Source organism: Trachinotus anak, unplaced genomic scaffold (assembly GCF_046630095.1).
Source record: "Trachinotus anak isolate AG129_WGS33_773 ecotype Australia unplaced genomic scaffold, CSIRO_AGI_Tana_v1 ptg000026l, whole genome shotgun sequence".
NCBI lineage: Eukaryota > Metazoa > Chordata > Actinopteri > Carangiformes > Carangidae > Trachinotus > Trachinotus anak.
Genome location: NW_027273877.1, coordinates 9,155,001 through 9,171,010, shown reverse-complemented (window position 1 = coordinate 9,171,010; position 16,010 = coordinate 9,155,001). Strand labels below are relative to the sequence as shown.

At 40.9% G+C, this 16,010-nt stretch overlaps 1 protein-coding gene across 10 annotated transcripts in view; it reads left to right on the top strand.

Annotated features, from left to right (window-relative positions):
* The window catches only part of dmd (dystrophin), a 298,427-nt gene that overhangs the window by 219,770 nt on the left and 62,647 nt on the right, over window positions 1-16,010 (top strand). For all 10 annotated transcript variants that reach the window (XM_071463817.1, XM_071463813.1, XM_071463810.1 and 7 more), the window contains 14 exons: window positions 1,758-1,880; window positions 3,063-3,235; window positions 3,641-3,776; window positions 4,850-5,025; window positions 6,242-6,389; window positions 6,675-6,800; window positions 7,447-7,596; window positions 7,780-7,878; window positions 8,270-8,366; window positions 9,355-9,524; window positions 10,539-10,656; window positions 10,819-11,030; window positions 11,273-11,427; window positions 13,316-13,505. In XM_071463817.1, the coding sequence (XP_071319918.1) occupies window positions 1,758-1,880; window positions 3,063-3,235; window positions 3,641-3,776; window positions 4,850-5,025; window positions 6,242-6,389; window positions 6,675-6,800; window positions 7,447-7,596; window positions 7,780-7,878; window positions 8,270-8,366; window positions 9,355-9,524; window positions 10,539-10,656; window positions 10,819-11,030; window positions 11,273-11,427; window positions 13,316-13,505 (2,073 nt within the window). The remainder of the gene's footprint in view (window positions 1-1,757; window positions 1,881-3,062; window positions 3,236-3,640; window positions 3,777-4,849; window positions 5,026-6,241; window positions 6,390-6,674; window positions 6,801-7,446; window positions 7,597-7,779; window positions 7,879-8,269; window positions 8,367-9,354; window positions 9,525-10,538; window positions 10,657-10,818; window positions 11,031-11,272; window positions 11,428-13,315; window positions 13,506-16,010) is intronic.

Here is a 16,010-nt window from a genome sequence, read left to right as displayed (position 1 = left end):
ACACTGTTGCAGGCTGTGTTATTGTTTTCACTGCCAGCTTTATTCAGTTACAGGATGCTGTGGATGAGACAAACCACCTGTTGCTTTAAGTCTCTCCCTCTCATCATTTAGATCTGCTCAGTAATACACACTGAAGTCACAAACACATTCACACAATATCAAAAAGGCTCCGAATTAAGTATTATATTTGAGCATGTGGGCGGGTGTGTGCGTGTGTACTGGGAGAAGGTATTATTTTGAGCCTTTACTGTGAATGATCGTCAATAAATTAGAGATAATAATGTGTGTTACACTGGTTTGAAACATTGATCCCTGTGCAACCCTGACTCTTAAAAATTATGTTCAGCATTGATATTTTTATTGTTTAACCATGAAAATCCACTATAAAATCAATAGTTGTGGCAAGCTAAGCTATTCCTTATGACACTATATTTCCCCTTAAATTTATTTGGATTATTTATATAAGCTTCAACTGAATATATTTGGCATTCAAAACATTTTTACTGATTATGCTGCTGAGCAAACTGAAGTTAAAGGTGCAATGTCTTGTACTGCTCTGGAGGAGCTTTGTCAAGTCTGAGATAATAACCTATGATGTCATAGTGATGTCATCAGGGTTATCTCAGCTTGGGCCTTGAGACTAAAAATTCATATCAAAAAGCCTGTGTTACAAACAGGGGGACATTAAAACACATCAGGCATGGAGCGTCTTACAAAAGATGCTCTCCTGTTGCATTCTGGGAAATGTAGATTTTTGGTGCCTGACCCATACAAGGAACTAAAGAAAATTTTGGCCTCTCCAGCTAAATTTTTTAAATCTGTCATTGTGGGTCTCCCAGCTTTAAAGGAGCTATATGTAAATTTTTGCTGTTGCTACATAGCTAGCGTTAGCATTAGCAGCTGTGTACTTACCAGTCTAGAAGAAACGTTGCAAGTTCAGCATTGAACTTCATTTCTTTACTCGCCAGTTTTAACTCTTGTCTCTATCACATCTTTTCTTCTAGTGAAACTAGAGTTAAAGTTTAAAGTTAAAGTTAAAGTTAGCATGCTAACCAGCATCTTTACACTTTAACCTAGTAAACTTACCTTTCTTGTTTCAAAAAGAAGGGCTAGGGTTAGGGGAAATGTAATCTAATATAAAATTCATTTAAATTCACCATTTCAAGAGTTGACTCATAATTAAAGGCTCAAATAAGTTAAAAGTAAGTTGATTAGTAATGTGTTTGAAGAGGACACAGTGAGATCAGATGGTATCTGACAGGCATGAAACGATCTGGGTTTCATTTATCAAAGTTTAGAATTCATCATCTAAAATTAATTGACATCAGGTAATTTATATATAGTTTTTATATTGGACACTACAAAAAAATGATCGATTGGAAATATGTCTTCTATAGATCTGATTTAGATTTTCTCATGTTATAAAATAATATGAAATATAAATATAAAATAAATGTATGCATTTTTTAAAATATGAAAATTATGTAATATGCAATTTCAATGATGTCCAATGAACCAACGGAAGTCCCAGATCGTTGCCATAATCAGTTGAAAATCAGATTTTTGTTTTTGTCCTTAAAACAAACCCTGATATGTTGCCTGGTCAGAGAAATTAACACGCATGTATCATGTACTTATTTATTTATATGCAGAGTCAGTGTTTTTGTCTTTTTCTGATCCATCTCTTTACTTTGTGTGTTTGTGAACATGTGTGTGTTGGTACCTACGTCTTCCCCTGTGTGTGTGTGTGTTTCCAGGAGTACCTAACAGGGCTGCAGGTGTTGCTGCGTTCTGTGTCAGAGACAGACTTCAAGCTGAACTCTCCTGAATACTGGCCTGCAGCATATTATAACCTGCCTCAGCAAGATCAGTGCCTGAAGGTCAGCAAGGCTTCAGTGTTTCTGTCTGAAAGACACAGGAAATGTTTCACTGAAAATAATAAGAACAGTCAACCATCTGGTAATTTACAGTGGGCTGTGTGTTTTTTTCTTTTTTTTCTTTTTTTTTGTAGAATATCCTCACTAAAGAAATAAATAAATAAAATAACCTTGGATAAATAAAATAAAAATAATAAACCAGCATGTTGTTTCCACCATAACAACATGTTTTTCATGCTATGAGTGACATATTTCATAAAAGATTATACATACGGAAGCAGAGAAAGGCCATACTCGCAAATCTTTTTTTGCATATTGTCATTATTATTAGACATATTTGGAGAAAATGATTGTTATTCCAAGATAACAGGAGAAAACTACAGAAGCTGAGAAAGGTCATACTCACAAATATTGTTTCATCAGGTTATCTTGAGATTAAGTTTATCCCGAGATATCGAGATATTATCAGAAGAAATAAGGGATAATATCTCCTGATAATAACTTGTTATCTGAAGATAACAGGATAACATTTTTTTAGCCAATATGGCCTTTCTCAGCTTCAGTACATACAAGATGTATTAACTTTTCTTGTATATTACTTTATCTTGTTACATCACGAAACTTTCAGGGTATCATATATCATTAAGATATCCCATTAGAACAGGTTTCTCTTTATAAGACAGTGATTTATCTTAACTAAACAAGAAACTGTTATTGTCATGATCTGATAAGTTAGTGTGTTGTCATAACATGTAACTTCCATATGTTATTAAAACAAGACAAAGGTCCAGGTGCAGGGTCAAAGGGAACTGGACACTAAATGAAACATAAACAGATTGAGAGCGGTACAGTTTGTAGTCAGCAGGAGTCCTCACTGCTGACGCAGAGGGCGGGATACTGGGCTTTGATACAGATGAGACAGAGGCTATGAACTGAATGCACTATTTAAAGGACAAGTAAACTAAAGCTCAAATGATGAATCTGTACTAAAAGTGTAAAAAAATGACATAACATAAAAAATATCTTGTCATAATGTGAACATTTTATGACATAAATTTGCAGCTTTTCATGTCTTGTTATATATTGTTGTACATATCCAGAAGTTACAGACACTGAATGATGATCATTTTATATTTGGAATAACGTCCCTCTGTGTCTCCAATTCTCCATCCTTCACGCACACAGGAGGTGAAGGGGAGAATTGACAAGCTGCGAGGCCCAGTGGAGGGAGCTTTGGCCCGCAGAGAGGAGATGGTATCGAGTGCCCGGCCTCTGGAGAGCCAGAGGATCCAGGAGACTGCCGCCCTCCTCAGCACCAACTGGGACAAACTGAACAAGCTCTACCAGGACAGGCTGAAGTAAGCAGGGGGGGAGGGAGGAGAAAGGTTAACAGACAGACAAACATTTGCTTCATAAACTTCAGATGTGGTAAAAATTTCTAAAAACAAGTTTTCACTTATCCATTTCAAATTGAAATCACAGCACAATAAAATGTGCAAAAAGAGCACTTTATTAGGAACACCGCGACACTCGCTTATCATCAATTATCCAATCAGTGTCACATGGTGTAGAAACATCTCAAAGATCACCAAGAGAAATGGGAGGCAAAGTTTTCACCCTGTCATTATGGTGTATTGAGTGTAGATTGAAGAGGGGATAATTTTTTTTTTTTTTTAAATTTTAGAAAAAGGCTGCAACATGACAAAATGTGGAAAAAGAAAAGGGCTCTGATTTTGTGTGTTCGTGTGTGTGTGCTCATCAAGGCGCTGGCAGGACTGCAACTCCAAGTGGCAGAAGTTTGTTTCAGATCAGAAGGCCCTGGAGGAGTGGCTGGATGACGCTGAGGGCACTTTGAAACTGGCCGAGAGCGAGCCAGCGGCACACAGACAGCATCTCAGGGTAACACACACACACACACACACACACACACATATATATAACCAAAGACACAAGCATTTCTCTTCAAATATAAAGACAGCTTTGCACACACACACGTGGGTGACTGTACCCCCAGAAAGCTGCTGAGTGTATTCCACTGGTGGGTGACTCACGCTTCATCTCCAGTGTCCACTGATGCTGCTGAAGTGCCCCTGAGCAAGTCACATAAGTCCAAACCACTTCTGTCAGCATTTTCATCTTTCTTTTTCTTGGTTCTCTGCCCAAACTGATGCTTTATGTCAGTATTACAGAAGAAAAGGCAGATTTCCTGTCACAGTATGATGAAGTATCAAACGTGGCCGAACATCTGACCGATGTTTAATGTACAGTCTGTTTGTTATGAAACATCACAGTATCATCTCCTGATTCGATAACTAGGTCGATTTTTATCAGTCTTAGTCCCCTCAACATTTCAAGTCTTACTTGTTTAATAAGGATTTAACTAAACAGGACATTGAAATTAGCTGGATACAGTAGCGATGCTTCCCACCATGCATTGCTGCGTTTTTTGTGAGAACCACTGTCAGTTGATATTAGCAGACTTTATTTATCAGTTTGTTTTTTTTTAAACTATTCTGACTTTGCCAAGAAAAATGGAATTTAAAGGTCTGAAGAATGACACTTTTAATAGATTAAAGGATTTGTTAAATATTTCAATTTAATATTTAAACTGTATATATTGTTCTATTCTTATCTAGTGAATTAGTAAATTATGGGATTTAAGTTTAACGTTTTTAAGAGGTTTCATTTTTGCCATTTTGCCAACTGGGATCTCTCGTTACTGTACCTTGAATTAGATTAAGGTGTTTGATTTGTTTTCAGGAGTAAAATAAGATATAAAGATAATTATAGACAACTTTCCACTGCTCCATACTTACTTCATAGAAAGGCAATAAAATGCTTTTCATTGTCAGTGTTCATCTTAAATCTAAACTTGTGAGGAAGAGTGAGTCTCCACCATGAGACAGTGTGTACACAACAACCAAACAATGAATCTCCTTTGTGTGTGTGTGTGTGTTTGTGTGTGTGTTAAGGACCTGGCGGAGGCCATACCCCTCCAGGAAGTGGTGCTGGGCAGAGTGAACTCTGCAGGAGAGGATATCAGCCAGTTGAGCACACCAGACGATGCCTCGCGGCTCCGAGCGCAGCTCAAATTACTCAACACTCGCTGGGTTAACGCCTGCCAGCAGCTCAATGAGCACAAGAGGAGGTGTGTGTGTGTGTGTGTGTGTGTGTGTGTGTGTGTGTGTGTACCTGCAGGTCCTTTACAGCTGTACTAAACATGTTTGTCTTACTTCAATATGTCTCTGAAAGAGCACTTATGTGGAATATTATTGTTGTGGAATTTGAACCACCTCCTTCACTACATCACATAGTGACTTCAAGTAATATAGTCCCATATTTCACTTTTTCTTTATTTGAAGTCTTGATATTCATAAGAAGATATGTTTGTGGTTTTAGGAACCAAAAATCATCTCAGTGTAGTTTTACACCTCATCTCTCAGGCTTCTCTCTCTAGTAACAACAGAGCCTCTCTTCTGATTGGCTCACTGTTTTCTGAGTGATATAAATGAATAAAAATATAGCAGATTTCTGGTAAAGACTCAGAGAAATCCAGGTGGGCGGGGCTTGGGGCATGGCTGAGAGCAGTGACCACTTTGTTGTGACATCACAAAGTTACAGAAGTCCAGACAGCTCGTTTTAAGGCACAGCTGGGACCTTTAAACTAGAGATGACTGAAATGTTTGAGGTTTCAAGAAATGACAGTGTGTGTATTCAGTGTCCATTTCTGTTGCCACAAGAATTTTAGTAAAGCTTAAAATGTTCTTAATTTATAAAAATATTTTTACCAATGTCACTGAACAGAATCCAGGCATAAATTGATGAATCACTTCATGTTATGAGAGGAATATATATTATATAATACACTTGTGCATACACTGTATTTGGCTTCAGTGTCCATAGAACAATTTGTACTCATGTGTGCCTGCACTGCACTGTACGTGTTAATGAAGTAAAATCAAAGAAGAAGAAAAAAATGACAATATAATCAACTGCTGTATCTTCACATACATCAGCATTGATCACAGAGCCTGACAAATAAGATGAAAACAATCATAAACCCTGACATACAGTTTTAGCTGTTGTACCTCAAACCACATAACTTTCATCTATGCAAAAATATCCACCACTTTATGACAGTCCAAGGTTGAATTTCCATATGACAGAGTTGGGGGATGTTCATTGTACATATGCCACACCTTCAATTATGAATACTCTGCTTTACAATTTGATTGGCCAGTTTGTATTTTCATACTCACTGCATATTGTGACTTCAGGCCATCAGGACATTCCTTCACTCCTGTATTCCTGTCTCTAGAGCACAGCTCACCCTCCTCTCCTCTGTCTGTGCTGCCGTCCTGCAGGTCTGCAGAGGCCCGTACAGCAGCCACAGAGCTGCAGGAGGACATGGGCTCGATGCTGGGCTGGTTGGACAAGGCGGAGGGCATCCTGGCCATCCCCCTGCAGCCTGCAGAGCCACAGCACATCAGAGACACTCTGGGCAAAGTCCAGGTACAATCAAGCCTCAACACAGCACTTATGATGATCAACTGAGCTTTGTGTGTTTGTTTGTATACATGTGAGTGTGTGTTGATCTATGTAATTTAATATAGCTGCTACAATACTGTAAATTAGATACAGTTCTATATTATTACACTCAGCTTTGAGAAGCATGTGCTTTTGTGTGTGTGCTGGTTCATTTCAATCCAGTGAGATGCTGCAGTGTTTCATTGTGAAATTCAACCCTGAATTGTGTGTCTGTCTGTGTGTGTGTGTGTGTGTGTGTGTGTGTGTCAGGCACGTGTGGAGGAGCTTCCTGCTAAGAAGGGGGCAGTGGAGGATCTGAACTCCAGGCAAAAGCAGATCACACTTCCTGCCGACAAACAGAAAGACATCAGGATCATCAACACTCGCTGGGCTCAGGTCAGCAGTTCCCACTGTGAATACAACAGCTAACAGCACGGCAGCATTTTGTCAACAAGCATTCATCTTCGCTCAAGGTGTGCCGGATGCAGATTTATCCATCGGTGAAGGAAGTATGGAAGTAGAGGAGAGGATTTCTCATTATTCCAGATGAACATAGTAATGAATAAGAGAATAGAAATAAATTAGACAAGGAAGCACATTCATTTTTACAGTGTTAATTCTTCCAAAAAAGGACCTTGGTGGAAAAATCCATCCCTTCATCTTGTGCTTAAAGGACCCATATTGTATAAAGGTAGATGTCCATGTGTTTCTTGATTATAAAGCAGGTCCAGGTCCTTATTAATACAGTGATAGTATATACAGCCTGTATTCAGAAACTGAGCCTTAAAATGAGCCTAAAAGTAGTCACCGCTCTTAGCCATACCACAAGCCTCGCCAACCTGGACCCACAATCCAACCTTGCAGGATTTGGTTTCTCTGATTATTTACTTGTAATCTGCAATATTTTAATTGGATCACTCAGAAAACAGTGAGCCAATCAGAAGAGAGACTCAGAGCCTTTAACACAGGTCACATGCCAACCCAAACAAAACTCTCCTTAGTCAGACTGTGCCCAACTAAGACACAGACTGTCTTTGTTTAGGTGTCCAAGGCTCTGCCTGAGCGTCAGCTGGAGATTGAGGGTCTGCTGAAGGATCTGGAGAAGCTTCAGGGTCAGGTGGACGACCTGTCCGCCTGGGCGTCCAGCACCAGAGCCAAGCTAGAGCGCAGCCCCGAGGAGCCACTGCCCAGGGTAGGACTCACACACACACAAACACACACACACGCTTTGTTTTGCTATTTCCCAACATCTACCTTCATCACCGTTTCATTCCAACTCAAACTGGCTGAAATGAAATCATGTTACTGCCTGATTTGGGATTTCAAAATGCTGCCCCTTCGGTAAGCATTGAGCGTTGTCTCTCTGCTTCTTCAGATCATTGAGGAAGTGCAAATGAAGCAACCAGAAGTGGAATTAGTTTTGGAGCACGCTGATCGAATGTACAAGGACACTCCACCCGGCCAGCCAGACAAGGTGAGTAAAACAAGCTGACGAAGAGTGATGATTTTTCAGTGTTAAACACACTCGCCTGCTGACTTTCTCGAGGGAATGAAATAAATGTAACACATTTCCTTTCATCTCACCCGTAGCTTTGCTTCAAACATTTCATCAGATCCATTTTATGTACCTCATTAATATATGTCAGAGATCATTACATGGTTTGAAGATCAAAGGCACTCAATTGTATTAGACTTTCCCCACCTGAGTTTGCTGTTTCAAAATAAAAGCCTTGATTACATTTGTACAGCTCGATTATCTGTGAACCAATTGTTGCCAGTATTGACTCTGCCTTTATGTGTGTGTTTGTGTGTATGTGTGTGTGTGTGTGTGTGTGTGTGTGTGTGTATGTGTATGTGTGTGACAGGTGAAGTATGTCAAACTGAAAGAAGACTGGACAGTGATTCTGGAGCTGCTGCGGCAGCATAGAGAGAGAACAGCTCTCCTGGTGGCCAAGAAAGCCAGTAAGACTTCCTGTTTCTCGGACAGTTGACATGTTTGCCTTTTGTTCCTGTTCACACCTGGTATTAACATCTGTCCGGAGCGATCCAATCACAAGTGGACAGCTCTGAGTACAGGTGTGAACGCACCCAAGACGCATTTAGGACGCATTTGAGATCATTGAACACGCATTGAACACGTGTATATTTGCATAAAAAGCGGGGAAGTGAGCTCTGATGTTAATGCCAGGTCTGAACAGGGCCTTTGTTCCTCTGCACGTGCTGGCTGTGGTTACAAGAAGTCATGATATTTTGAGTATCGTGCATATTTTCACCAGCACTCACTTTGACAGTGCAACTTCAGAGGATTTAAAGGGATTGGACTAGAACTGGGATTACGTCTTGGCAAGTGTTAAATATATAGTATCATTTTTTTTTCCATTTGTATCATGAAACAGAACCTGTCATGCCCTTATGTACATTGAAACAAGCATTTGGTCCCTTTGTCAGACAGTTGACTGTTCATAGAGAGAGGTTCGGAATGACACACAACAAAGGACTCAAACCAGGCCACCAGGGCACAACCAGTAGGAGGTTTTCCATGGATCCAGTTAAACTTATTTTCTTGCTGAGAATATAAATTTGCAGTTCAAGGAATCAAATCCATTTCCATTTGTTTGTGTCACTGTTTGATATGTAAACATCAGGATTATTCATTAATAACTATTATTCACCACAAGCTCTTTTGTACTTGGCACTGATGCACCTATATGAACCAAAATCAGCAGGTGAACTTGGAGACACCCATGCAGTCTGTGTGTAGACCCACCACTTTGTACTTGTGCAGTTAAAATAGGGCCCCAAACCTCTTGTGTGTTCATTTACACCTAGTATGTTCAACTGGGATGAATTTTGGTAATAATATTTAAATGTCTTTAAATTTTTGACCTGAATACTCTCTTTAGTTTTCTGTCCATTATAGCTCTGCTAAGCTTATGTGTGTGTGTCCCAGATGAAGGTCTGACAGGAAGTTCTCTGCCTGACTCTGCGGCGCTCGGCCAGTTCAACAAGTCCTGGGCGGAGCTAACTGATTGGCTCACCATGCTGGACAACATGGTGCAGAACAAGCGGGTGGTGGTGGCTGACCTGGACGACATCAATGACAACATCAGGCAGCTCAAGGTCAGGACCTCAAACGTCACAAATAACTAGACTAAAAAAAAAAATACTGTGCAGGGATTTCTGGCTTCTGGAAAAGCTGAAACCAAAATGCTCACATTGGGAAAATCTTACAGCGAAATAGCCATTTGTGTGTGTCAGTGAAATGATCTGAACATGATTGCATGTCTGTTTTTTTTGTGTGTGTGGAGTCGGCTAGAAACACCAACTTAAAATGAACTGCTGAGTGTTTCCTGGATGAAACTGCACTAAAAAGAAAAGCCAGTAAAGTGTTTGGTAAACACCACAGGTGTCAGAGAAGTCACCTAATGAACTGATCTGATACACCGGTGTGCCCAACTGCTCTCAGAGGTTGCCATGGCGATTTTAAGTCCAGTAACTCCTGTCGCTTAATGTTATATTGTATGAGAGAAGACTTAAATTAATTCCTGTTTTCCTCCTGATACGGTCTCAGTTTACATCAGAGTGAATGAGGCAATTGGATGGTACTCCTGCCACTTTGAAGCTCATAGTTCAAATTCTGTGAGTCGCTGTGCTTTGGTTGTCACATTATATGAAAAAAGACAAATTTGCCTACGTTCTGGTAAAATATGGTGGGTGTAGAGTGAAATTTGTGGCTGTGAGGACAAGTTAAACAGAAATATTTCGGAAGAGTTTATCTCCTTCTCCCGCTCATAATGTAATGGCACCCATTCATTTCTATGGACAAAAATTGCTAACAAAACGTTTAATATTTTGGAAACTATGAGCGACAATGCTGAGAAAAGTAAAGCCGGGAATCTCCTGACTGAGCTGCACGTTTTGATGTTTCAATGGAATTTTCAAGACGAACAGATATTAGTTGTATACAAACGTAATTTCTGAGAGAAAGGGTGGTTAGCCAATATTTCCAGTGCTAATGAGTTATATTCCAATTAAAGTTTAAAACATGTGCTTAAAAACATGTATTTTTAATGTGTATGTATTTGTCTGTAATTGATTTCTAAAGAAAAAGAAATGTTGAATGTGTGTTTTCAGGGATCTCTGCAGGAGCTGGACCAGCGGCGCCCCCTCCTGGAGAGACAGGTCACCGCAGCCCAGAACCTGAAGAACAAAACCAGCAATCAGGACACCCGCAACGCTATCACTGAACGCAGTACGTCTCACACACACACACACACACACACACACACACACACACACATATTCACAGATCTAAAAAGACAAAGGACAAAGTAGTGCAGGAACTCACACACGATCATTCTGATTTTTAAACAATTTCCTGTGTTTGACATGTTCTTTCTTTCCGTCATCGCAGTTGACAGGCTTCAGACTCACTGGGAGGACTCTCAAACCAAACTCTCAGATAGGTCGAAGCAGCTTCACAACATGTTGCAGGACTCCACTGACTGGCTGGATGCAAAGAAGGGGGTGGATCATCTCATTAAGCGGGCCAATGAGAGGATGGAGTCCTGGCAGGAGATCACTTACACGGTGGATGCACTGAAGAAGCAAAATGCTGAACTGAAGGTGGGCTCAGTGATGCATGAATATGTTGGCACTCTATAAAATGTATATATTTTTATCTGTACACCATTATTCCATTTTGTATGTGAGATTTATAAACAGATGGCTCAAAAATGTTATGTTATTCGTACTGGAGATGACTCAGTTCACATTTAGAAGGTCACTGTGAATCATCCTGGTTGTTAAGCTGTTTCAGTTTGACAGCTTCCTTCTTTTCTCTCGTCTTTCCCGCCCTCCCTCTCCAGTTCTTTGTGAAGGAGCTGCAGCAGTGGCAGGGTCAGGTGGATAAAACCAACGCGTTGGCCGACAAGCTACTGACACTGTACGCCAATGACGACACACACAAGGTCGCCCATGTCAACGACAACATGATGGCCACCTGGACTCATATCAACAAACGGTAATGACACATACACTTGCTAAATACAAACACTTATTGTTATATGCGGACGATACAGTTTTGTATGTTTTTCGATCTTCTCTCCCAGTGTGTTTTTACGCCTGTTGCATTTTAGTTCTAGTCTGGTTTGTGATCACAGTTCAACCAAGACGAGTAAACGTTAAAAGTCAGGCGGACTGAGTGGACTGTTTGGTGATGTCATCCTGCGTCATCAGAACAATCAAATTCAGCTCACTGACAGCCGGTCAGGCTACACCTTGAAGGGCTGTTCAGATGTAGCATCTAAAAACATGTAGAAAACGCCAGCCATGCTGCTTTAATTTTTTTATTCAAGGCTCTTAGGAGGTTGCACTGCTATTACACCTTCCGTTACTAAGCAGCCAAAACCTTTTAACCAGATGTTGCAAAGTCCTTGGATGGAGAGGGTCAAGCAAGTACTTTAGAGCTGACTGGTTAATTCTTGGTGCAGGCTGCAGTGGAAAAAAAGATTTTTCCACCTCCGTGAGCCCCGCAACAGGCCCATCGCAATGAATGCACGCTGCAACAGCGTCGCTTTCGGTTGCGTGTCTTCATTGAAAATAATGGCGCTACTCCTAAGTCTTCTTATGGGAGTGTTTGTGTTCTCTGGTGTCACAAAGAGCTCACAGGGAAATAACTGATTAGAAGCTTTAGGTGTTGGCTGTTATTAGGCTGCTGATTGATGACATGTCAGGATTTGAATAATAATGAACAGGTAGATACAGGTTGTGCAGCAGGGTTGCAGGGGTATCACTGTGGGGGTCACTGTGTGATTTTAATAGATCACAAAGAGGATGCCTTCACAACAGACTGCAGTTTATCTGCTTTTTGTCTGTCAGGGTAAAATCCCTGCACTCGTGTTGATGCACATACATGTCACCATGGCTACCAAATTATTTTCATGAATAGATTCATCATGAGCAGCTCGCAACCAGCAGGTGGATTTAACAGTCGTGAAACGGGGGCGAGCGCACATTTTTCAGACAGCATCTCACTGTCATAGTGTCACACTCGGTTGTTCACATGAAGACTGAGAGAAACCATCCAGGAAACACTTTAATGGAGCATACTGGCCCTGTAACCGGGACGATGAACACTGCTTTTTCCTGTGAGTGCTTCACAATAAAAGCTTTCCCAAGCTTTGCCAGTTGAATGCTTTTACTGTGAAGTGGCAGCAGTAGAAAATGTTGGGTTAGCATTTACAGTAACTGAATAAAGCTGTGATTTGGTGTGAGTGAAGAGGAAAAGATGAGGCTGATATCAGTGAGATCAAATTGTAAACAGTAATGCTGCATCGTTTCTTTGGAATCACTCAAATGAAAAAACTATTGTAAAGAGACAAACACACTGAGTGGCTATTGCAAACAAAATAACTGACCATAAATAGGATCAAAAATGGGGTTTAATTTCATAAACGTCATAAACATGTGGTATGTGAAAAACGTTCTGCTACATAAATAAATAATCCAGTAGAATTTACTTTGTAAATTTTATGTTTAATCATTCCATTGTTATTTGTCTCTGTTTTTAGCTGAATAACCTTCATTTGATATTGTTTTCTGCTTTTGTATCGTTTGATCTGTTGCCTGAGTTTGTGCTGTTTTGTCTTCAGCTTTTTAAGCTCAAAAAAATCAAAAGATCTCATTAGCAAAATAAGTTTTCAAACACAGAGGGACTTACCTTGTTGAAAAGGGTTTAAAAGAAAAGCAGAAACAAAACTTCAGCTCACATTTTGAATGAAACTGACCCTGAAAATAATAATAAAAAATGCTTAAAATGGAAAAATGAATCTGTTGGTACCTTGATGACTGTAGCAGCTAGTTTACCTTGGTGTCACGCATCTTCTCATCATGTATCTGTGTGTCCTCAGCGTGTCAGACAGGGAGGCAGCTCTGGAGGCAGCTCTGAAGCTGCTGCAGCATTTCTACCTCGACCTGGAGAAGTTCCTCAACTGGCTGACGGAGGCAGAGACGACCTGCAACGTGTTAATAGACGCCACCAACAAGGAGAGACTGCAGGAGCAGCCTGAGGCAGCCAGGAACCTGCTGGCACAGTGGAAGGTATGGCCCGCGCACACACACACACACACACACACACACACACACACACACACACACACACACACACACTCAGACACACAGCTACTCCTTATTGTATTATATATGCATGTTCCAATCCATGCATAGCCCCACTGACAGGTTTCCAGGTCACACATATTGAGATGTAACTGACTTAATTATTTATTGTGTAATTACAACACTACACAGCCGCTCCTCAACAGACAGCTCACAGCTTCTGTTGTCAGACATACTCAACACATACTGAAGATAGCCTGAATTAAACCTGAAGCTAATATGAGGCCTCGGCAGTTTTTACAGCCTTTTTGTGTTTATAGGAACTATATTTCCTGGCTGAGCTGTGGTGGTGGGCACAGAGAGTGATTTTTTGGTGAAATGTTATAATATTGATTTACATGTAACTCACTGAGAATGGCTGTCCCATTCTTGTGAACACGATATCTCAGTAACGGCTTGACAGAACTTTGAAATTGGCGCAAATATTCACTTTGACTCGAGTATGAACTTATTCAGTTTTGGTGGTCAAAGGTCAAAGGTTACTGTGGCCTCACAAAACGCATTTTTAACTGTAACCCGTGAATTCATACACTTAATGATGACGCAATTTAACTCAAATCTCTATGATAAAATGAAGTAATGACATTTTTTATCTGAAAGGTGAAAGGTCAGCTTCACTGTGGCATCATAATGTTCTTCAATGCTGTATCTCCGGAAGTGGAGAGTGTGACCATATTTCCTGCAACTTGGCTGGTTGGTGGAGACAAACAACCACTAGGTTTGGCAGTATTTTCTATCTCAGACAATGTTAGCTTAATTTGTGTAACTCAGACCTCTAAAGCCTCATATTCAAACTCAGATTAACTTTTAAATGCATGAGGTTTGTGGATTTTGTCTCTTTTCTTCCACTGGAATCACCTGAGGAAGGAGTCTATCCACAGCCAGTGTGGACAGGTGGAATAATGACAGGGAAAATAACTGTTTTAATATATATATATGGGCATGTGAGCGTTGTCTAAAGACAGACTGGGCACACACTATACAGCTGAGAGTGATCTGTGAACAGTAAAATGTGGCAGTTATCTGATGATGAAGAATTACAACTCTGCACCATTCAAGTAGGCTATCCTGTGCCTGTCTAAAAAATGGTATTACTGCCAACATCTGTTCTTAAACTGAACAGATTAAAGGGATCCAGCATGGAATCCATGTTCTGCTCGTGGCAGCAGGAATAATGATTTGTTTGAAACAAAACAAGAGGATTTTCATAGATCAGCGCTGTCGCTGAACCGACTGGGAAACAGTGTCACCCACAGAAACTCAGCAGAAAGAGATCTCATAGTCCCTCCGATAGTGACCAGGCATTAGTGCAAAAACGCTCCAGCATCCATCTGTAGATTTTCTTCTGCTCATCCGGGGTTGGGTCGCGGTTGCAGCAGGCTAAGCAGGGGATTCCAGACGTCCCTCTACCCAGCAGCGCTTTCCAGCTCCTGCTGGGGGATCCTGAGGCCTCCCCAGGCCAGATGGGATTAGTAATGCCTCCAGTGAGTCCTGGGGTCTCCTCCCATTTAGACCTGTCCAGAAAACCTCCAAAGGAAGGTACCCAGGAGGTTTCTGAATCAGATTCCTGAACCATCTCACACAGCCTGAGTCCAGCCCTTCGGTTTGCCAGAACTTTGTTAAAGTCAACTGCTGAAGCTGCAGCGCTCCTGGCCCCCCTGGTACCCGTCTGCTGCTTCAGGAGGAGGATGATGATATCGGTGATCAGTGTCTTTGCCAATGTCAAGACGATATTTGGCTTGTTTTCCCCAGTTAATGGATTAACTAGCTTATTAGTATTATTTGTTGTATTAAATTTGTGTTAAATTGAATTTGCCCTGAAAGAGTTTCACGTTAGCGTCCCCCACAAATAACTGATTCTTGCAACAAGTGAATGTAGTGAATGCTGTGATTAGTAAATGTGGATAATTAAAGCTTTGTTTGTGGTGAGAATTTTAGTTTAGTTTTTACACAGCCATAAATTCTATTAGTCATCGTACTGTCATCAGAAAGAGAGAGAGAGAGAGAGAGAGAGAGAGAGAGGGAGAGGCGAACAAAACTCAACACTCTCTTGCTCTCTCTTTCGTTGCTCTTTCTCTCTCTCTTCCCCCCCCCCGCCCCTCCGATCATGTCGGCTCTTGGCAGTCTCACAGGGTGACGATAGGACAATCTGACTGTGATAAGATCCAGCAGCCTGATTCTCATCCAGGCACCAACCACAGCTCTCGCCTGCTCCGTCGCTTACATTTAAATGTATTGAATTTATTGTTATTAATTTCATTAAATTCACTTGACACCTGTATCTCCAACAGAGCTACAGAAAAGAGAATGAAAATGCTAATGAGATCTACCACACATCCAGAGTGTAAGACGCTCCCCCTCGACTCTCTGCCTCGGCTGGTATGACAGGAATCTGGCAGAAGAGAGAGATTTCATTGGTCCACAGCTGCT